This window comes from Hemiscyllium ocellatum, chromosome 45 (assembly GCF_020745735.1).
Source record: "Hemiscyllium ocellatum isolate sHemOce1 chromosome 45, sHemOce1.pat.X.cur, whole genome shotgun sequence".
NCBI classification, from domain to species: domain Eukaryota; kingdom Metazoa; phylum Chordata; class Chondrichthyes; order Orectolobiformes; family Hemiscylliidae; genus Hemiscyllium; species Hemiscyllium ocellatum.
Window position 1 is genome coordinate 4,577,502 of NC_083445.1, and position 22,798 is coordinate 4,600,299.

The 22,798-nt window shown below is 51.5% G+C and overlaps 1 protein-coding gene across 2 annotated transcripts in view; it reads right to left on the reverse strand.

Annotated features, from left to right (window-relative positions):
* Positions 1-585: 585 nt before the first annotated feature.
* LOC132836026 (transitional endoplasmic reticulum ATPase-like) overlaps positions 586-22,798 on the reverse strand; it is a 49,351-nt gene continuing 27,138 nt past the window's right edge. For both annotated transcript variants that reach the window (XM_060855225.1, XM_060855224.1), the window contains exons 11-18: positions 19,055-19,219; positions 18,703-18,825; positions 16,902-17,114; positions 15,582-15,760; positions 9,927-10,056; positions 6,349-6,507; positions 5,195-5,346; positions 586-2,454 (exon numbers count right to left, since the gene is read on the reverse strand). In XM_060855225.1, the coding sequence (XP_060711208.1) occupies positions 2,355-2,454; positions 5,195-5,346; positions 6,349-6,507; positions 9,927-10,056; positions 15,582-15,760; positions 16,902-17,114; positions 18,703-18,825; positions 19,055-19,219 (1,221 nt within the window). In that variant the 3' untranslated portion in view covers positions 586-2,354. The remainder of the gene's footprint in view (positions 2,455-5,194; positions 5,347-6,348; positions 6,508-9,926; positions 10,057-15,581; positions 15,761-16,901; positions 17,115-18,702; positions 18,826-19,054; positions 19,220-22,798) is intronic.

The window sequence follows — 22,798 nt, forward strand, 5'->3', positions numbered from 1 at the left end:
TGGGACGGGAAAGAGGGGGGGGGGGGTGGTGTAGCGAGCAGAGTGGAGGGGGAGCTTGAGGGAGGAGGGCAGAGCACAGAGTTTGTGGAGTGAGTCAGGTTGGAGGGGTGGGGAAGGGGGGTGTCAGTGGAGGGGGAGTTGAGGAGGAGGGAAGGGAGTAGGAGTCTGAGGAGGGATAGGGTGAGGGGAGATGTAGGTACAGGGTGATAGGTGGGTGGAGGAGGCATGGGAGAGGTCGAGGAGGGAGTGGCTGGAGCTGAGAGGAGGGGGGGGGAAGGAGAGGGGAAGATGAGGGTGGAGGAGGAGATGGGGATGGGAAGGTGTATGAGGGGAGAGAAATGAATTGGATTTGGCCATGATGATGTTGGTTCAGTTTGATTGGAATACTCTCCCTGGTGCAGATCAGGACCTAATGCCTGAATTAGACTTACGACCAGAGGTGTCTCAGCCTCACCCCCCAGGGTCAACCAGATCCTAGCCCACAGGAAGTCTGAGCTTCCCCCGTACTCCCACAGCCATTGACTCTCTCACAGAGGCAGAGAGAGGGGTGAAGGACTGGTGTGTTTCTGGAAGACTTTAATGGAATTAAAGTTCAGCACCTTTTATTGTCCATTTTAAATTCACAGCAGATAAGGTTTTCCTTTTCTCTGACACGTTAGAGCAAGAAGTGACTTCTAGATTTTTATAAGTGTCTGATGATGACAGAATGGGAAGGTCCATCTCAATCTGGTAAAACAGGCACCACACACTGTCAGACATCACAATTCTGACTCTTTCGACCAACAATCTCTACTTGGACAACTTTCATCAGAGAGAGAGAGTACATGGGGGAGAGAGTGACACTGACTGAGAGGAGCAGAAATGGAAAGAGAGGAGAGAGACAGAGAGGGAAAGGAAGGCTGGGAGAGAGGGAGGGACAGATACACAATGCCAAAGAGAAGGGGAGAGTGAGACAGGGACAGAAACAGACAGACAGTCAGACAGAGAGAGAGACACAGACACACACAGACATGAACACAGAGGGACAGAAAGAGATATATTTGTCCAGGTGGATTGGAGTCACGGTGATAAACCCAGGCCTGGAGATGGCGGTTACACGTCCACTTCCACAGTATGATCTCCAGCAGGAAGGCACAGTTCATCATCAACGTATTCCCTTACCCAATCAAATGGCCTCATTGCAACATCTCTTTGAAATATGAAATAAGAACATGTCCAGAGAAAGTTCAAGTTAAACCCTTATTTTTGTTGCGTGGATCCTACACTTGTCCCCATCACAGCTACAGCCTGGACTGTAAGCTCAACTTGCTAAAGAATCTGGGGCACTCTGAGTTGGAGAGTGAGCCACACTCCCAGCTGACATGTCTAACTGACACTGAGGCCTGGGGCCTACTGAGGAGCACATCCCAAGCCCAGTGGGGGCTGTCAAGGTGACACAACGCAAGAGGGTCAATTGTAGGGCAGAGGGAAGTCACAGACATTGATCTTCTCAAGGGGATGAACGGCTGTGAACACAAGGATGAGAATTTTCAATCTGAATGGTTTGGAGTTGGGATTGGAGACAGCAAAATGTAGGTCAGAAAGATTATGCCTGATCTTTACCCAAAAGATCTGCGAGGTTGGTGAGTGAGACCCCTTTTTATCAGACCCCAAACCTATTCCTTGTCTCACACGATATATTTCAGTTTGTAATACACGGCTGGCCACCAAAATGAATTCTAAAATGGTCAGAAATCAAGCTGGATGAGATGTTGGGATTAGACACACAACGTTTCCCTCAATATTGACCATTGAAATTCTTTCGAGAATACCATACTCTGTAAAACAAGGTTTGGAATTGTGTTCGGCGTGGACTCGTTGGATCGAAGGGTCTGTTTCTGTGTATAACTCTCTGACTCATACCTAATAAAGCAGGAAAGGTCTTTTTCTGTCTCCAGGGACCAGGCCTTTGGTTCGGTTTAGTCACACTGTGAAACACTGAGCTACTTGCCCGCATCTGAATGGATGGCAGTCATCGTGTCCAGGGCTGAACTCGCACTCACACACGTACCTTTATATATACACAAACCCACACAAGCATGCACCCAATGCCCACACAGTAACCATGGCAATGGACAGGCGTGTTTACTCCTGGTGTACCTGTAGAGGGTACCGGGTCATGCCTGCCAAAACCGAGCCTTGGGAACGTGGGGTCAGAGTTCAAAAAAAAAAGCGGGAGTGAATGCAGAATCCACAAATAGCGTGCCACTTTCCAGCGAGGGTGAAAGCTAACAGGTCTTCCCTTGGTGGTGTGCAAAAGGCTGCCTTCCCCAAGACCGTGACCCCGTAAGTCTTTGACCTCTGAACCCCGCTGCTCAGTTGTAGAGATCGTCATCCCCCTCTTCGCGATACAAGTTCCCTCCACTCCCTCCGTCACCGCTCCCCTGGCCGCCACTCGGATTGCTGGACGGAAACCTGAAAGAGGAAAGGAAATGGATGGGGAGTTGGGAAAGATTAGGAATATTGATGGAAAAGACAGATGGGTCGCTAGATCTTTTCCTCTTGCCCTCATCAGGACACATGTCAAATTTCAAACCATCGCAGCAGTTTAAACCGCAGGAGAAACAAGGGTGCTAACTGGTTGGCTTAATTCGGACTGCTTTCTCCATGGCAACACCTCAACCAATCGGAACCATAGGTTCCCCAAGCTTCTGGATAAATCAAAGTGCAAGGCTTGGACACGTCCCTTTTGTTTCCAGAGGATGTATCCCTGAATGTGATAGTTCATTACTAATGACTCATGTATAATAGAGATAATAGTGATGTTCATGATATTACAACACGATCTCTCCAGGAGAGCTGCAAACAACAATCCCATCAACTTTTGCAAATCCTCCTTGAAAATGTTATTGCATTGTCCAGCCAGTGCTTCGACAATCTACATGTACATTAAAATGCTGCGGGTTTGGGTTAAAATGATATCTTCAAACCAGACCAGTAAGGGTTCGTTGTCATGGCAATGAGAAATTGAAACAAGGTAGAAAAATACATGTGAACATTCCTGGCTGCCATAGTTGTGGGTATGTTCGCTGAGCTGGGAAGTTAATCTGCAGACATTTCATCGCCTTTTGAGGTGACATCCTCAATACTGTGGAGGCTCCTGTGTGGCACTGCTGTACTGTGTCACCTGGAGTTTATTTGGTCCTGTTCCTGCTGTTTCTGGTTGTTTGTTGTAGTGGCCGGTATATTGGGTCTAGGTCTCTGTGCTTGTTGATAGAGTCCGTGGATGATGGCCATGCTTCTAGAAATTCTCCGGCTGCCCTCTGTCTTTGATCGTTGTGTTGTCCCTGTCCAGTTTGTTGTCCTTGTCATCTGTGTGTGTGGCTACTAGGGACAACTGCTCACGGCGTTCAGTGGCTAGTTGGTGTTTATAGATGTGGATTGCTAGTTCCCTGCCTATATTAGTATCTCATCGAGCTTTTGCATGGAATCTTGTAAATTACCTTAGTCTTGCACATGATGGGTATCGGGTCTTTAGTCCTGGTGTGTTGTTGTCTGAGCGTGGCCTGGCTGTTTTCACTGGAAGGGACTTTGATTGTCTATGGGAACTATTCTTTTACGTAGTGAACACTAGCCACCTGGAGATGTTTTTAATGTGCATCTGGAAAAGTACTGGAATTATCACAATATGGGGATTCATGAAGCACGTACTCTTAGATTCAGAATAGTATTAATGTCAGAGCCCAAAGCAGCAAGTGCTAGAGAAACCCAGCAGGTCTGGCAACAACTGTGGGGAGGGAGAGAGAGAGAGAGACTAAGGTAATGTTTCGGATCCAGTGACCCTTCCTCAGAACTGATCTTACTGTCAAAGACTTTGCTCCACTCATGGGCTTTCCCAATACTGAGCTCGGATTCAGAAGACCAGCGCCATGCAATCGGAGATGGACATCCTAGTGCCACCTGCGCCAAGGTCCTGAATGGATAGGGGCCAGTTCTGCAGAGGAAGGGTCACTGGAACTGAAAAGTTAATTCTGTTTTTCTCTCTCTCGCTCCACAGACCTGCTGCGTTTCTCCAGCGCTTTCTGGTTTTGAATGCAGATGTACAACAGTGACTACGTCAGACAGTGATGATGAGCATTCTGAAACTAGACACAGACTGAATGGGTCCAGGCCAGAGGCAGAAACCAATGGCTCAGTGAACATAGCAGTCTCGGTTACATCACAATGCTGTGTAGTCAAACACCAGCTCGACTCCATCCAAGGAATGGAGCAGACACTCTGAGCAGGTACACTTGGTATGATCCTGAGGGAGTGCCGCACTATCAGAGGGTCAGTGCTGAGGGAGTGCCGCACTGTCAGAGGGTCAGTGCCGAGGGAGTGGGCACTGTCAGAGGGTCAGTGCTGAGGGAGCGCCGCACTGTCGGAGGATCAGTGCCGAGGGAGCGCCGCACTGTCGGAGGGTCAGTGCCGAGGGAGTGCCGCACTGTCGGAGGGTCAGTGCCGAGGGAGTGCCGCACTGTCGGAGGGTCAGTGCCGAGGGAGTGCCGCACTGTCGGAGGGTCAGTGCTGAGGGAGCGCCGCACTGTCGGAGGGTCAGTGCCGAGGGAGTGCCGCACTGTCGGAGGGTCAGTGCTGAGGGAGTGCCGCACTGTCGGAGGGTCAGTGCCGAGGGAGTGCCACACTGTCAGAGGATCAGTGCTGAGGGAGTGGGCACTGTCAGAGGGTCAGTGCTGAGGGAGCGCCGTACTGTCGGAGGGTCAGTGCTGAGGGAGCGCCGTACTGTCGGAAGGTCAGTGCTGAGGGAGTGGGCACTGTCGGAGGGTCAGTGCTGAGGGAGTACCGCACTGTCGGAGGGTCAGTGCTGAGGGAGAGCTGCACTGTCGGAGGGTCAGTGCTGAGGGAGTGCTGTGCTGTTGGACCTACTGCCTTTTGTTGGAGATGTTACACAGAGGCCCTTCCTGCCATAACATGGGTGGGAGTTCTCCCTTGAGTGCTGGCTCGTGTTTACCCCTCCCCTCAATGTCAGTGCGGACTGTGGGAGCTCATTCCCCTGTCTCCTTCATTACAGCAGGGAATGCAACTTCAAAAGGAAAAGCAAACAGCCATTAGCTTTGGAACACGCTGTGTGCACAAAATGGCACTACATCAACGCATCGATTCATACAGTGCAGGAAAGGCCCTTTGACCCATCACGGTGCTGCTATCGAAGACTGACCTGAAGTTCCCGAATCCTCGGCTCTGTTGCAGTGTCTGCGCAAACATCTCATATTTCCTGATGTCGTTGTCACTGACTGAGCGGCGACCGAACCTCATGGCCTCCTCAAAGTGGTCACGGCGAATCTCGGGGACAGGATCGTAGTCATCTTCCTGCTCGGAGAGGGAGCGGGGGAAGGAGGAGATCAACATCAGACCCAAGCGTGGGCACCCAACATGGCGGGAGCGACCATGGGCCCTCATCTCACTGTCACACCACAGACGAGACTTTCATTGGCTGAGTATCGGGCTGCATTAACACCCCACCCCCTTTCAAGGGCAATTAGGGACGGGCAATAAATTCGGGCCCCCCACCTCCATAAATTAATTACATCAAAATTCTCCGAGAAATGGAATTGGGAATGCCACCGTCTCATGTGGAAATATACCATCGTTCCTTCAGTGTCACTGGGTCAGAATCCTGAAATAAGCTGAAAATGTCTTGCTGGAAAAGCGCAGCAGATCAGGCAGCATCCAAGGATCAGGAGAATCGACGTTTCGGGCATAAGCCCTTCATCAGGAAGATTCCTGAAACGTTGAATCTCCTGTTCCTTGGATGCTGCCTGACCTGCTGCGCTTTTCCAGCAACACATTTCCAGCTCTGATCTCCAGCATCTGCAGACCTCACTTACTCACAGAATCCTGACATACCCCCCTCACCCAGGACGGCCCTGTGTGTCCCTGCAACAACGTGGAGAATAGTCACCTCCAGCAGCACGGAAGGTCAGCTGTGGATGGGACAACGAATGCAGCAGCCACCATCTTGTGGCTGACCATAGAAATTTCTCCCTAACACCCCCCCTCTCTCTCCTCTTTTTAAGAGGCTCCTTAAATCCTCTCTCTGGCCAAGCTCCAGGTCACATGTCCCTTCACCTCTTGTTAAGACCTGGTGTTGAATTTAGTTGAAAAACACTCCAGAGATGGAGGCACTACCGAAACACAGGGGCTCTGTACTTAGTGTTCGATTCCACACACGTTGATAACCTCCCCGCAAGATGGAAATGCACAGTTCCGCCAGACAGGAGAAGGCCCGGTATTGGATGGGCCTGTGCTCAACGGACTGTTTCATACGCCCACGGGGGGGGTTGGGGTTGGGGTTTGTACCCGGCCACTCACCATGGCTACGTCCGGGTTGGTTTGGTGCTCCTGTTCCCGTTTAATCTCCGCCTCGATGGCCTCTCTGATGGCAAGCTTGCAGGCCCTCTGGCAGATCTCCGTCAGGTCGGCCCCCGAGAAGCCGTGCGTTATTTTGGCCAGATACGCCAAGTCCACGTTCTGAGAACCGAAACAATAAGCCGGTCTTTTAAACCACACCCTGCCTCCACCACCCCCCACTCCCCAGCCCCACGGGGTGGGGGTAACTGCTGTGTGGCCCTGTCTCAGTCAGGGTGCCTTGAAGAAACGTGCTCATTATCTCATGGCTGTATCCAGGGAAACGGCCTGAGGGTCTGAACCCCTCAGACTCCATCTTACCTCAGACCACGTGGAGCATGACACCCTATGAGAAGCACAAAGTCAGGCACTGGTGAGTCCTGAGAATATAATTACTGCCAACTGTCAGATCTTTCAATACCACGGTATCCACCACCCAGTTTCTCATTCCATGGAGGATAAGACATTTCAGATAAAATAACTCGTAAGCGGCAAAATCCACAGATGTTCACTACCTCCTTCCTTAAGAAGCTGACCTACTGCACATCAATCCTCTGGACTCAATATTGAGTTCAATAATTTGAGGGCTTGAACTCCCCCATGTCCCTAGCCCCTGATCCCACACACCAGGCCTTGTTATCACGTAGTCTGCCATTACACACTACCCACTGTTAGCCATTAACAGACCCCATTAACAACTATTTACCCTCCAACCAAATCTTAATCAACTCCTTTATCTGTGTAACTGTTGTCCCCTCACTTTGGGCTCTGTTTCCACCTATCGTTTAACCCCCATATAAACCGATATTTTCCCAGTTACCATCAGTTGGTAAGGACACCGGATCTGAAACATTAGCTCTGGTTTCACAGGTGCTTCTAGACCTGCTGAGCTTTTCCAGCAATTTTCATTTTTGTTTCTGCTACACATGGAGGTGGCCTCAGACCAGCTGATCCTTCTAATTTCTCAGTTAGTCTCAAATCATACAATCCCTACAGTGTGGAAACGGGCCCTTCGGCCCAACAAGTCCACACTGACCCTCTGAAGAGTAACCCACCCAGACTCATTCCCCTATCCCTATTACTGTATATTTCCCCTGACTAATGTACCTAACCTACACATCCTTGAACACTATGGGCAATTTCCTCATGGCCAATCCACTGAAGGGAATTGTGGGAAGAAACCAGAGCACCCGGAGGAAACCCACGCAGACACGGGGAGAATGTGCAAACTCCATACGGACAGTCACCCGAGGCTGGAATTGAACCCAGGGCCCTGGCACTGTGAGGCAGCAGTGCTAACCGCTAAGCCACCGCGCCACACACGACATACAATGGGGTTCGGAGGTCACACTGCTTCGCGTGGAGGAGGGGCCTGATTTTGGATAATCTCACTGAGGTCTGAGAGCCAGTGACATCACACAGTGACATCAGCAGCGGGGTGATGGGTCCTCTACTTTTTGTCATTTACATAAATGATTTGGATGTGAGCATAAGAGGTACAGTTAGTAAGTTTGCAGATGACACCAAAATTGGAGGTGCAGTGGACAGCGAAGTGGGTTAGCTCAGATTACAACAGGATCTGGACCAGATGGACCAATGGGCTGAGAAGTGGCAGATGGAGTTTAATTCAGATAAATGTGAGGCGCTGCATTTAGGGAAAGCAAATCTTAGCAGGACTTATACACTTAATGGTAAGGTTCTAGGGAGTGTTGCTGAACAAAGAGACCTTCGAGTGCAGGTTCATAGCTCCTTGAAAGTGGAGTCGCAGGTAGATAGGATAGTGAAGAAGGCGTTTGGTATGCTTTCCTTTATTGGTCAGAGTATTGAGTACAGGCGTTGGGAGGTCACGTTGCGGCTGTACAGGACATTGGTTAGGCCACTGTTGGAATATTGCGTGCAATTCTGGTCTCCTTCATATCGGAAAGATGCTGTGAAACTTGAAAGGGTTCAGAAAAGATTTACAAGGATGTTGTCAGGGTTGAAGGATCTGAGCTACAGGGAGAGGCTGAACAGGCTGGGGCTGTTTTCCCTGGAGCGTCGGGGGCTGAGGGGTGACCTTATAGAGGTTTACAAAATTATGAGGGGCATGGATAGGATAAATAGACAAAGTCTTTTCCCTGGGGTCGGGGAGTCCAAAACTAGAGGGCACAGGTTTAGGGTGAGAGGGGAAAGATATATAAGAGACCTACGGGGCAACTTTTTCACACAGAGGGTGGTATGTGTATAGAATGAGCTGCCAGAGGAAGTGATGGAGGCTGGTACAATTGCAACATTTAAGAGGCATTTGGATGGGTATATGAATAGGAAGGGTTTGGAGGGATATGGGCCGGGTGCTGGCAGGTGGGAGTAGATTGCGTTGGGATATCTGGTCAGCATGGACCGAAGGGTCTGTTTCCATGCTGTACATCTCTATGACTCCATGAGTGTCAGTGATAGGACCACCAGGCAATCCAGGAGACACACTGTCAATAGCAGGCGGTGGGAGAGGTGGAAATGTGGAACTTGCTCCCACAGAGCACGGTCATAGTGACTGACAGAGATATGTGGAAGTAAAAACATAATAAAAGCACAAAGGAACGGGGGCTATGCTGATGTCAAGTCTGAGTCGAGAGAGAGTGGTGCTGGAAAAGCACAGCGGGTCAGGCAGCATCCAAGGAGCAGGAGAATTGACGTTTCAGGCATAAGCCCTTCATCAGGAACCATTTCTGATAAAGGACTTTTGCCTGTAATGTCGATTCTCCTGCTCCTCGGACGCTGCCTGATCTGTTGTGCTTTTCCAGCAACACTCTCTCGACTCTGACCTCCAGTATCTGCACTCCTCACTTTCGCCTCGAAGTCAGGTCTGACATGTATCCCCAGGACTGAAGGGGTCTGGGGAAAAAAAAATCCTTTTTACGCTAAATATCAGCGGGTCCAAGCCCCTGCAGTCACACCGGACATGAACTCTGCTTCTCACCTCCCACAGACACTGCCAGACCTGGAGGGGCTGCTCTCCGGCACCCCCTGGGTTCATTTCCAGCGGGGAGGGTGGATGCTCGGGTGGCTAGTTGAATGGAGCTGCCTTGATGCTGAAAATACAACAACAACTTGGACCCTCACCCTGAGGCGGGGAGGAGTGGGGGGTGCTCGAAGGGGAGTGGGGGGGAACATCAGTTGTCAAACACCGAGACGGCAATTTACAAACGCCGTGTGTGACGTGGATAGAAATGCCAACTTTTTAAAAATTCTTCTACTTTGACAAGACCTCGACCCAAAGAAAGGGCAAGAGAGCCCCTGACTGCTCAGAGGTGACACTGCTTCCATGATCAGCAGAATATTTTCTTACCGTCCCCCAACTCTATCTTCCATCCCCCACTCAACCTTACCCAAGCCTCAACCCCCGCACCTCTCTCACCCAATGCCCTCAAAGCCATTGCATCCCCCCGGTCGATCTCTGTTGTGTTTTTCCCTCTACTACCCCATCCCCCTCTTAGCTGACTCCTGAAACCCTCCGGTAATGTATCGCACCCCCACCCCGGCCCGGAACCCCTCAGTCTCCTCACCTTGGCGATGGGCGATTTCCTCAGGTTGGCCTTCAAAATGGCCGCCCTGGATTTCTCGTCAGGCAGGGGGATATAAATCAGTTGGTCCAAGCGGCCTGGTCTCAGAATGGCTGGGTCAATGATGTCGGGCCTGGGAACAAACAGCTCACACAGTCACTGGAACAGCATGGAACTCAACAGAAGGCCTGGCCATTCGCCAGTGAGGGGGTTAGCACACAACAGGAACATACAATGACTCTAAACTTGGGAGGATTGTAAACCTGGAACTCCAGCACGGTGGTTAGCACTGGTCCATCACAGCACCAGGGACCCGGGTTCGATTCCAGCCTCGGGCGACTGACTGTGTGGAGTTTGCACATTCTCCCCGTGTCTGCGTGGGTTTCCTCCGGGTGCTCTGGTTTCCTCCCACAGCAGGTTAAAATCTTCGAGGAGAAAGTGAGGACTGCAGATGCTGGAGATCAGAGCTGAAAATGTGTTGTTGGAAAAGCGCAGCAGGTCAGGCAGCATCCAAGGAACAGGAAATGCAACATTTTCCTGATGAAAGGCTTATGCCCGAAACGTCGAATCTCCTGTTCCTTGGATGCTGCCTGACCTGCTGCGCTTTTCCAGCAACACATTTTTCAGTTTCCTCCCACAGCCCAAAGATGTGCAGGTCAGGGTGGATTGGCCATGGGAAATGTGGGGTTACTGGGGTGGGGTAGGAGGATGTGTCTGGGTGGGATGCTCTTCAGAGGGTCGGTGTGGATGTGTCGGGCCGAATGGTCTGCTTTCACACTGTCGAGATTCTTTGATTTAAATCTAAATGGAGGTGTTTTACTGGGATGGAGAACGTCACCAGGTTATAGCCCAAGAGGTGAAGTCACCCAATGAAGGGGCAGTGCTTCTGATTTCAAATAAAGCAGTTGGACTATAACCTGGCGTTGTGAGATTTTTAACTTTGATGACGTCAGCTGCCTTCCCGAGGCAGTGGGAAGTGTAGATGGAGTCGGTGGATGGAAGGTTGGTTTGTGTGATGGATTGGGCTGTGTTCACCACTCTCCATAGTTTCTTACGTAGAACATTACAGCGCAGTACAGGCCCTCCGGCCCTCGATGTTGCGCCGACCTGTCATATCAATCTGAAGCCCATCCCACCTACACTATTCCATGTACGTCCATATGCCTGTCCAATGACGACTTAAATGCACTTAAACTTGGCGAATCTACTACCGTTGCAGGCAAAGCATTCCACACCCTTACTACTCTCTGAGTAAAGAAACTACCTCTGACATCTATCCTATATCTATCACCCCTCAATTTAAAGCTATGTCCCCTCGTGCTCGCCGTCACCATTCTTGGAAAAAGGCTCTCCCTGTCCACCCTATCTAACCCTCTGATTATCTTGTATGTCTCTATTAAGTCACCTCTCAATCATCTTCTCTCTAACGAGAACAGCCTCAAGTCCCTCAGCCTATCCTCGTAATACCTTCCCTCCATACCAGGCAACATCCTAGTAAATCTCCTCTGGACCCTTTCCAAAGCTTCCACATCCTTCTTATAATACAGCCACACCAGAGTTTGGTACAGTTGCAGCATAACCTCATGGTTCCGGAACTCAATCCCTTATTAATAAAAGCTAAAACACTGTATGCTTTCTTAACAACCCTGTCAATCTGGGTGGCAACTTTGAGGGATCTATGTACACGGACACCGAGATCTCTCTGCTCATCTGCACTCCCAAGAATCCTACCATTAGCCCAGTACTTTGCATTCCGGTTACTCCGACCAAAGTGAATACCTCACACTTGTCCGCATTAAACTCCATTTGCCACCTCTCAGCCCAGCTCTGCAGCTTATCTATGTCTCTCTGTAACCTACAACATCCTTCATCACTATCCACAACTCCACCGACCTTAGTCTTGTCTGCAAATTTACTAACCCACCCTCCTACGCCCTCATCCAGGTCGTTTATAAAAATGACAAACAGCAGTGGACCCAACACTGACCCTTGCGGTACACCACTGGTAACTGGACTCCAGGATGAACATTTCCCATCAACCACCACCCTCTGTCTTCTTTCAGCAAGCCAATTACTGATCCAAACTGCTATATCTCCCACAATCCCATTCCTCCGCATTTTGTACAAAAGCCTACTGTGGGGAACCTTATCGAACACCTTGCTGAAATCCATATACACCACATCAACCGGTTTACTCTCATCTACCTGTTTGATCACCTTCTCAAAGAACTCAGTAAGGTTTGTGAGGCACGACCTACCCTTCACAAAACCGTGCTGACTATCCCTGATCAAATTATTATTTTCTAAATGATTATAAATCCTATCTCTTATAATCTTTTCCAACACTTTACCAACAACTGAAGTAAGGTTCACTGGTCTATAATTACCAGGGTTGTCTCTACTCCCCTTCTTGAACAGGGGAACCACATTTGCTATCCTCCAGCCTTCTGGTACTATTCCTGTAGACAATGACGATTTAAAGATCAATGCCAAAGGCTCGGCAATCTCCTCCCTGGTTTCCCAGAGGATCCTAGGATAAATCCCATCCGGCCCAGGGGACTTATCCATTTTCACACTCTGCAGGATTTCTAATACCTCTTCCTTGTGAACCTCAATCCCACCTAGTCTAGTGGCCTGTATCTCAGTATTCTCCTCGACAACATTGTCATTTTCTAGAGTGAATACTGTCGAAAAATATTCATTTAGTGCTTCCCCTATCTCCTCTGACACCACACACAACTTCCCACTACTATCCTCGATTGGCCCTAATCTTACTCTCGTCATTCTCGTATTCCTTAAATAACTATAGAAAGCCTTAGGGTTTACCCTGATGCTATCCGCCAACAACTTCGCATGTCTCCTCCTGGCCCTGAGCTCTCTCTTTAGGTCTTTCCTGGCGACCTTGTAACCCTCAAGCACCCTAACTGAGCCTTCACATCTCATCCTAACATAAGCCTTCTTCTTCCTCTTGACCAGAGATTCCACTTCCTTCGTAAACCACGTCTCCCGCCCTCTACAGCTTCCTCCCTGCCTGACAGGTACATACTTATCTAGGACACACAGGAGCTTTTCCTTGAATAAGCTCCACATTTCCAATGTGCCCATCCCCTGCAGTTTCCTTCCCCATCCTATGCTTCCTAAATCTTGCCTAATTGCATCATAATTACCTTTCCCCCAGCTGTAACTCTTGCCCAGTGGTATACACCTATCCCTTTCTATCACTAAAGTAAACATAACAGAATTGTGATCGCTATCACCAAAGTGCTCACCTACTTCCAAGTCTAACACCAGACCACGCTCATTATCCAGTACCAAACCTAAAGTAGCTTCGCCCCTTGTCGGCCTGTCTACATACTGTGTCAGGAAGCCCTCCTGCACACACTGGACAAAAACTGACCCATCTATAGTACCCGTACTGTAGTGATCCCAGTCAGTATTTGGAAAGTTGAAGTCTCCCATGACAACTACCCTGTCTCTCTCACTCCTATTGAGAACCATCTTTGCTATCCTTTCCTCTATATCTCTGGGACTATTCAGAGGCCTATAGAAAACTCCCAACAGGGTGACCCCTCCTTTCCTGTTTCTAACCTCAGCCCATACTACCTCAGTTGACGGGTCTCCAAACATCCTTTCCTTTACTATCACAGACAGAGCAGAAGCAAGCTGTGATGCACCTGGACACCACATTACAGCAAAGGTGTGGACACACTGGAGAGAGAGAGAGTGCGAGAGAGAGTGCGAGAGAGAGTGCGAGAGAGAGTGCGAGAGAGAGTGCGAGAGAGAAGAGGCGATTCCAGGGATCAGCAACTTCAGTGATGAGGACAGGTTGAGACTGTTTTCTCTGGAGAGCAGGATCTAAAGGAGATGAGATCGATGTTTTCAAAACCACGCGCAGGGCTGGAGAGAGTCAACAGGAAAGAGCTGTTCCCACTTTCCAAGGAAGACGCACGAGAGGAGCACAGGCTTAAAAAGTGAACGCAAATGAATTTCAGAAAGTGTAACGGAAAAGACCATCTTCACTCCTCAGCAGGGAGTTAGGGGGTGGAATAATCTGCCAGGGTTTGTGTTGGAGACTGATTCAATCCAGGGATTGAGAAGGGACATTGGATAGGACGGAGTAGAGGTATGGGGAAAATGGGAGGAAATTGTTGCTTGGTAATAGAACCAATACAGACATGATGGGTTGAATGGCCACGTGCAGCACAGTACCAATTGTGTAAAGGGCTCACTGGCCTGGCCATTGCAGGCTCACTCTGAGACACACAGGTGGACAGGGCAATGTGTTACCGATTCTCTCCTCGCTGTGTCACACACACTCCCCTCGCCAGGTCACACACACTCCCCTCGCCGGGTCTCACACACACTCCCCTCGCCGGGTCACACACACACTCCCCTCGCCGGGTCACACACACACTCCCCTCGCCGGGTCACACACACACTCCCCTCGCCGGGTCACACACACACTCCCCTCGCCGGGCCACACACACACTCCCCTCGCCGGGCCACACACACACTCCCCTCGCCGGGCCACACACACACTCCCCTCGCCGGGCCACACACGCTCCCCTCGCCCTGTCACACACGCTCCCCTCGCCCTGTCACACACACTCCCCCTCTCCGTGTCACACACACTCCCCCTCTCCGTGTCACACACACTCCCCCTCTCCGTGTCACACACACTCCCCTCACCGTGTCACATACTCCCCTCGCCCTGTCTCACACACTCCCCTCGCCCTGTCTCACACACTCCCCTCGCCCTGTCTCACACACTCCCCTCGCCCTGTCTCACACACTCCCCTCGCCCTGTCTCACACACTCCCCTCGCCCTGTCACACACACTCCCCTCGCCCTGTCACACACACTCCCCTCGCCCTGTCACACACACTCCCCTCGCCCTGTCACACACACTCCCCTCGCTATTTACTTGGGAGTTTCTCTCATACACACACACACACACACACAATCCTGAGCAGGGGTAGGTGGGTGTGTGAGACAGGGATCATCTCCCCCCTCCCCCTCCAATCCCTGTCAGGAACCTGCTCCCTTTCTTTCTGAAAATTGTTCCTTGGCTCGAGGAGACTCTGCCCTGGAAGTTTCTCAGAGGGAGAATAAACCGGGCCGGGCTCCCATCAGTCTGGTTTGGTCCAGAGATGACAAGGATTTTGAGAGGCCTTTTGTTTATCTGTAAACAGATGGGACTCCAGGCGAACGTGGTCATGACTTAGAAGTGACCTGTATAATGGTAGGGGAGTGGTCAGCTCTAGCCGAGCAGTTCAGCCCAGAATTAGTTGGGAGTTCAGCTACGGAATGTGTGAACAGTCTCTCTCTCTCTCTCTCTCCTCCTGCCCTTCTAACTTCAACCTGTAAGCATCTGCTCAATTTTTGTAAACTGTGTTTTAAGAGGGTTTGCTTATTGGGACTGTTGTGTATATTCGGAACAGCGTAGTTAGGTGTGGCTGGATAGGCTGAGTGCTGTCAGGATTCTTTATTCTGTTCTTTATGTTTTGTTGTGTAATTTGATGAATAAAGTTTTAAAGCCCATTAGTCAACCTCGCTAACTTACTGAAACAAATGGCCACGTTATGGTCTGGGATTTGCTGCTGGCCTAAGAATGTTATGAGTGGTCCGGCCTAGTCCATCCCACCACCAGCGGCCTACCTGTTGGTGGCCCCCACGATGAAGACGTTCTTCTTGTCTGACATGCCGTCCATCTCGGTGAGGATCTGGTTGATCACCCTGTCTGATGCTCCCCCACCATCACCGGCACTTCCTCCTCGGGACTTGGCGATGGAGTCCAGCTCATCGAAGAACAGAATACACGGAGCAGCCTGCCGCGCCTTTCAACGGGAAAAGAAAACAGCCAGCAGCCAGTGAGGTGATGACCCTTCACCCCCAACACCCCCTCCCCCTCCCTCCCCACCGGTCTGGGAGTAACAGTGTTTGTGCGCACTGACGTTAGTCTGCCTCTGGGACGGTGTCGCGTTGGTAATGTAACTGGACCATCCGGCTGCTCTCTCGTTAAAGAGGGGTGGGGGTTTAACTTGAGGGTCACTGGGCCTCAGATGAGGGGGAGGGGTTGCAAAGGATAGTCCGTCATGGTAACCTCAGCCAGTGTTGGGGACTGAACCCACACACGGTTGGCATCACACACCAGCCAGCTGAACTGACTGACCCCTGGCACTGTCTGCATTGCTGCTGAAATGTAATCAATTCTCAAAGAGCACCTAGAGTTTTGGTTAACTCAGTGATGTTGGGGGGGTGGGAGTCGCTGGCTGGGCCCAGCATTTATTGCCCGTCCCTAGTTGCCCCCTTGAGAAGGTGGGGGGGTGAGCTGTCTCCTTGAACCGCTGCAGCCCACCTGCTGTAGGTTGACCCCTCCCCAATGCCCTTAGGAAAGGAGTTCCAGGATTCTGCCCCAACCACACTGAAGGAACAGCGTTATATTTCTGAGTTGAGATGGTGAGTGACTCGGAAGGGAAGCTGCAGGGGGTGGTGCCCCCACGTACCCGCTGTCCTTGCCTGATAAATGACGATAAAGTGTGGTGCTGGAAAAGCACATCAGGTCAGGCAGCGTCTGGGGAGCAGGAGAGTCGACATCTCGGGCACAGCCCTTCCATCAGTCCCGGAACCCGAAATGCCAACTTCCTTGGATGCTGCCTGACCTCCTGTGCTTTTCCAGCAACACACTTTATTGACTCTTGATTTTTCCGATGTCTGCAGTCCTCACTCTCTGACGCGATGGCCTCAGCAATGTCCCATAGAACCAAAGAAACATTTTTTTCGCTCTCGTCCCTGTAAGAGCTTGTTCCAAACTCTCTCTTGAGTGGCTCCAAATGCTTTTGTATTTTTTTTAAAACAGTAAAGTGACCCGATTCCCTCAGTCCCAGTGCTGTCTAACGGAAGTCTAGAACAGGGTCACCATAACTCCAGTGCTTTGCAAGTGAGTGAGTAAAGGCCAGTTGTCCATAAGCAGGTTACCTTGTCAAACACATCCCTGACGTTAGCCTCCGACTCACCGAACCACATGGTGAGCAACTCAGGACCTTTGATGGAGACAAAGTTTGCCTGGCACTCGCAGGCTATTGCCTTGGCTAACAGGGTCTTGCCACACCCGGGGGGCCCGTAGAACAGAACGCCGCGCGACGGGGTCATTCCGAACTTCAGGAACTTGTCCGGGTATTCCACTGGGTACTGAGGAGAGACAGGAGGAGGGGGCAAAGTCAGTCCTGTCCTCACAGCCCCCCCACGCAACCCCTTACCGCTGCCACGTGACAATCCCCCGATTTTCAAAAGCCATCCATTCGGCCCATCAGGTGTGTTCTAGCTCTTTCAGGCAGACGCGCGAACCATCCAAATGCTCCCAGCACCACCCTGCCCAAATATCTATCCTCCCATCCAATCACGGACCCGTTGCCCTTCCAGGCTGATCTTAACAGCTTACCATGTGAACTCTAAATGCTCCCTTCCCCCACCACACTTTCACCACAACTCTGCACTGTTTATTGTCGTTTCCTTCACGGCCTGCAACACAATGAGGGTATGCACCTTGACAAGACCTTCCCCATGCCTCCACGTCTCGCCTTTCAAAGGCTACGACAACGGATGAAGGGACCCCACACAACTATCCCCAGGCAGGAGTGTTCCCTCCTAGTCAGGGAACACTTCAGGGGTCTGGGACATTCGATCGACCGTCCTCCAAGGCGGACTTCGGGACAGGCAACAAGACAAAGCGGCCGAGCAGAGGCTGATAGTCAAGTTCGCTCCCCATGGGGATGGCCTTAGGTTCATGTCACATAGCAGGTGACCCCATTGCACTATACATGCTCTCTCACACTCACACACACACAGACACACACACTTACATACTCACACAGACCCTCTCTCACACACACACACTGATGTATACACCCTTTCACAGGCTTATAAACCATCACATTCCTGCACACTCTCTTACGCGCTCGCATTCACACACACACACTCTCTCTCTCTCTCTCATACACACACACAGACTGACAGACAGACACACACAGACAGACACATACACACAGACAGACACACAGAGATACACATACACAAACACACAGACACAGACACACGCGCACACACACAGACACACTCACACACGCATGCACGCACACACAAGACTCTGGGGTGAATTTGCATTTGCAGAATTATATTTGCAGACACATTCTATTGCGCGCTTTTTGAGCAAAATCTCCAGGCAGTCAGTCCGTGTGACATTTTATAAATTCCTACTTTGGAAATAGAACCAGTCTGACTCAAGACTGAGCTACAGACAGACTCTGACCTCACACCTTTAATGCATTGTCTGAGCTGAGATCTCACCTTTTGTTATAAAACCTTAAGTTATCTCAGGAATGTGACTTAAATGAAGTTCTGGGATTTACAAATTAATGAACCGGAACCTGCAACCCATTCGAAAAGATGAAAGACTGAACAGCGATCTTGGCTTGTTCAATATATCACCGCACGACGCTACAATCTTTTGCTATAAATTCTGTGTCTTATCACCCTGTCCCACTAACCACCTGATGAAGGAGCGTCGCTCCGAAAGCTAGTGCTTCCAAATAAACCTGTTGGACTATAAGCTGGTGTTAGATGATTTTTTAACTTGGTCCACTCCAGTCCAACACCAACTCCTCCACGTTACTGTGAGTCGGTAACTCCTGGTTCCTGGTCTTACACACCCTGATCCGAGGCTTTAGCCCGTCAGAATCACTGCTGCTGTTTCCCGTCGGTTTGTTTTCGAGTCACTGACCTGCACCAGCTCCTGTAGCTCCCGTTTCACCTCGTCCAGACCCCCGATGTCCTCCCAGGTCACAGTCGGGACCTCTACCACTGTCTCACGGAGAGCGGAGGGGTTACTCTGGCCCAGTGCCCACTGGAACAGGGGAGGGGGGGATACAGACCACACACACAGGGTTAGACAACATCACAGGGAGAGAAACACAGTTCACTGCAGACCCTCCCTCACCATCTCCCCTTCCCGAATCCAGCCGCCGTCCCGGGAGTGTTCCACACCTTTAAGGAATTCTTCCGGGTTTTGTCGGGAGCGTGTTAGGGAGGGGGATGGGTGGCGCTACACGAATGCAGGGCGGCCCCAGCCTCACCTGGAAGTCGTCCATGGTGACAGCCATGGAGTTAAGGACGTCAGCATCGATGGTGTCATCCTCCAGGTCGATGATGCTCATCTTCTTCCGAATGGCCTGCAGCGCAGCCTCCGAGCACAGCGCAGCCAGGTCAGCGCCAACATGGCCATGGGTATCATGGGCAATCTGCCGCAGGGAGGGAGAGAGAGGGGGGAACACAGGGTCAGGAGGGAGAGAGAGAGAGAGGGGGAACACAGGGTCAGCAGGGGGAGAGAGAGAGAGAGAGAGAGAGAGAGAGAGAGAGAGAGAGAGAGAACCCAGGGTCAGCAGGGGGAGAGAGAGAGAGAGAGAGAGAGAGAGAGAGAGAGAGAGAGAAAGAAAACACAGGGTCAGCAGGGGGAGAGGGAGAGAGAGAGAGAACACAGGGTCAGCACGGGGGGGAGAGAGAGAGAACACAGGGTCAGCAGGGAGAGAGGGAGAGAGAGAGAGAACACAGGGTCAGCAGGGAGAGAGGGAGAGAGAGAGAGAGAACACAGGGTCAGCAGGGGGGGGAGAGAGAGAGAACACAGGGTCAGCAGGGAGAGAGGGAGAGAGAGAGAGAACACAGGGTCAGCAGGGGGGGGAGAGAGAGAGAACACAGGGTCAGCAGGGAGAGAGGGAGAGAGAGAGAGAGAGAGAGAGAGAGAGAGAGAAAACACAGGGTCAGCAGGGGGGGAGAGAGAGAGAACACAGGGTCAGCGGGGGGGGGGGGGAGAGAGAGAGAGAGAGAGAGAGAGAGAGAGAAAACACAGGGTCAGCAGGGGGAGAGAGAGAGAGAGAGAGAGAGCGAGCACAGGTCAAGAGAGAGAGAGAGAGAGAGAGAGAGAGAGAGAGAGAGAGAGAGAGAGAAAACACAGGGTCAGCAGGGGGAGAGAGAGAGAGAGAGAGAGAGCGAGCACAGGTCAAGAGAGAGAGAGAGAGAGAGAGAGAGAGAGAGAGAGAAAACACAGGGTCAGCAGGGGGGGAGAGAGAGAGAGAGAGAGAGCGAGCGAGCGAGCACAGGTCAAGAGAGAGAGAGAGAGATAGAGAGAACACAGGGTCAGCAGGGAGAGGGGGAAGGAGAGAGAGAGAGAGAGAACACAGGGTCAGCAGGGAGAGAGAGCGCGCAAGCGAGCGATCACAGGTCAAGAGAGAGAGAGAACACAGGGTCAGCAGGGAGAGAGGGAAGGAGAGAGAGGGAAGGGGAGAGAGAGAGAGAGAGAGAACAGAGGGTCAGCAGGAACAAACTCCCCCCTCCTCCCATCGGAGAGTGAGAGACAGAGCATGGGGAGTGTGGGGAGAAGGGGGGTCAGTGCCCACCCTGAACAAGTGGATCTGGTGATAATCCAGCACCCTGCCGTTGGTGACCGGGACACCTCTGACACCGTCACAGAAGACCCTGCTGCTTTCCGTTCGCTCCCCCTCATTCCTGAGCATCTGCTAGTTTGCTCTGTGCTGCCAATCCCTCACCCCCTCCCCCTACAGCCGCGAGGGGTGTCCAGCCGCGAGGTGTGGTCTCAGTTCACTCAGAAAACACAGATCCTTGGCTGCAGTCGGAGAGCGGAGAAGGGGAACACCAGAAAGCCGCACTCTAGCACACAACGTGGGCACGGGCCAGCTGTTGATGAACGGCTTTCGCCCCAAACCTAGATTCTCCTGCTCCTCAAATGCTGCCTGACCTGCTGTGCTTTTCCAGCACCACTCTGATCTCGACTCAGGAGCCAGTCAAGGGCTGGTGAATTCATGAATTACCCCACTGTGCGGTGGACTCTGAGTAAAGTTAGGGAGGAGATAGACTGATGATTAATTAGTAATGGGTTTTGGGGTTTATAGGGAGCGGGCAGGTGAGTGGGTCGAGATCAAGATGGGATCAACTAAATGGGAGAGCAGATTCAAGGAGCTGAATGGCCTTCCCTGTTCCTAGTTCCCAAATCAGGTGCCCCTCCCTAACTGCCCCGAATGCCCTGCTCAGCCCTTAAACAGGGTAATAAAGGGTCAACCACATTGCAGGGGGTCTGGAGTCACATGTAGGCCAGACCAGGATTGATGGCATGTTCCTTCCTGAGTAAGGAGCTCGGGGACCCAAATGGGGCTTTCCTGGGTTAGAGACAAACAAACTACAGATGCTGGAATCCAATCTAGACAAATCCTGCCTGTCTCTCCTGATGCTGCCTGCCTTGCTGTGTTCCCTCAGCCTCCTGCCTGTCCCTCCTGACGCTGCCTGCCTTGCTGTGTTCCCCCAGCCTCCTGCCTGTCCCTCCTGATGCTGCCTGCCTTGCTGTGTTCCCCCCAGCCTCCTGCCTGTCCCTCCTGACGCTGCCTGCCTTGCTGTGTTCCCCCAGCCTCCTGCCTGTCCCTCCTGCCTGCCTTGCTGTGCTCCCCCAGCCTCCTGCCTGTCCCTCCTGATGCTGCCTGCCTTGCTGTGTTCCCTCAGCCTCCTGCCTGTCCCTCCTGACGCTGCCTGCCTTGCTGTGTTCCCCCAGCCTCCTGCCTGTCCCTCCTGACGCTGCCTGCCTTGCTGTGTTCCCCCCAGCCTCCTGCCTGTCCCTCCTGACGCTGCCTGCCTTGCTGTGTTCCCCCAGCCTCCTGCCTGTCCCTCCTGACGCTGCCTGCCTTGCTGTGTTCCCCCAGCCTCCTGCCTGTCCCTCCTGACGCTGCCTGCCTTGCTGTGTTCCCCCAGCCTCCTGTGTGTTTACAATCATGGTCACCATTACAGACTGGAATTTCAAATTCAGATTGAAATGATCATAATGAAGTTTCTCTCGCTGTTGGAACCCCTGTCCCAGGAGCATGGATCTGGGTTAAATCCAGATTTACTTACCCAGCGACAGTGGGGCTAACCTCCTCGTTGTTGCTGAGCTGCTTTGATGTGGAATACATCAGCAAAAGAGATCCATTAACAGCTCCAAATAAAACGGGGAATTGACCATGTACTTGGGGAAGAAAAAGGTGGAAGAACTTCCCACAACATCCAGAAAAGAGCAGTGAAAGTTCTCTACCAGACAGCTAGTAAAGGCATTGTGTGCTGAATGGCCTCTATCTCTGATGTGCGATTTGAAGACCAAGGCAGCCAGGAGGAACCAAAAAATATCTGACCAAAATTAAAAAGAATTTGCAGATGAAGTATACCCCAATGTTTGGTGAGTGATCCTTCCCAATTTAAGATCCTTCTTGCTCTACTTAGCACTGATCCATTGATAGAATCATAGAGATGCGCAGCACAGAAACACGCCCTTCACTCCAACTCGTCCATGCCAGATATCCTCACCTACTCTCGTCCCAGTTGCCAGCACCCGGTCCGCATCCCTCCAAACTCTTCCTATTCATATACCCAGCTGAAAATGTGTTGCTGGAAAAGCGCAGCAGGTCAGGCAGCATCAGGAGAATCGACGTTTCGGGCGTGAGCCTGATTCGGGGATTCCTGAAGGGCTCATGCCCAAAACATCAGTTCTCTTGCTCCTTGGATCCTGCCTGACCTGCTGCGCTTTTCCAGCAACACATTTTCAGCTCTGATCTCCAGCATCTGCAGTCCTCACTTTCTCCTATTCATATACCCATCCAAACACCTCTTAAATGAAGCCTCCACCACTTCCTCTGGCAGCTCATTCCATACACGTACCACCCTCTGCGTGAAAAAGTTGCCCCTTAGGTCTCTTTTATATCTTTCCCCTCTCACCCTAAACCTATGCCCCTCTAGTTCTGGACTCCCCCATCTCAGGAAAAAGACCTTAGCTATTCACTCTATCC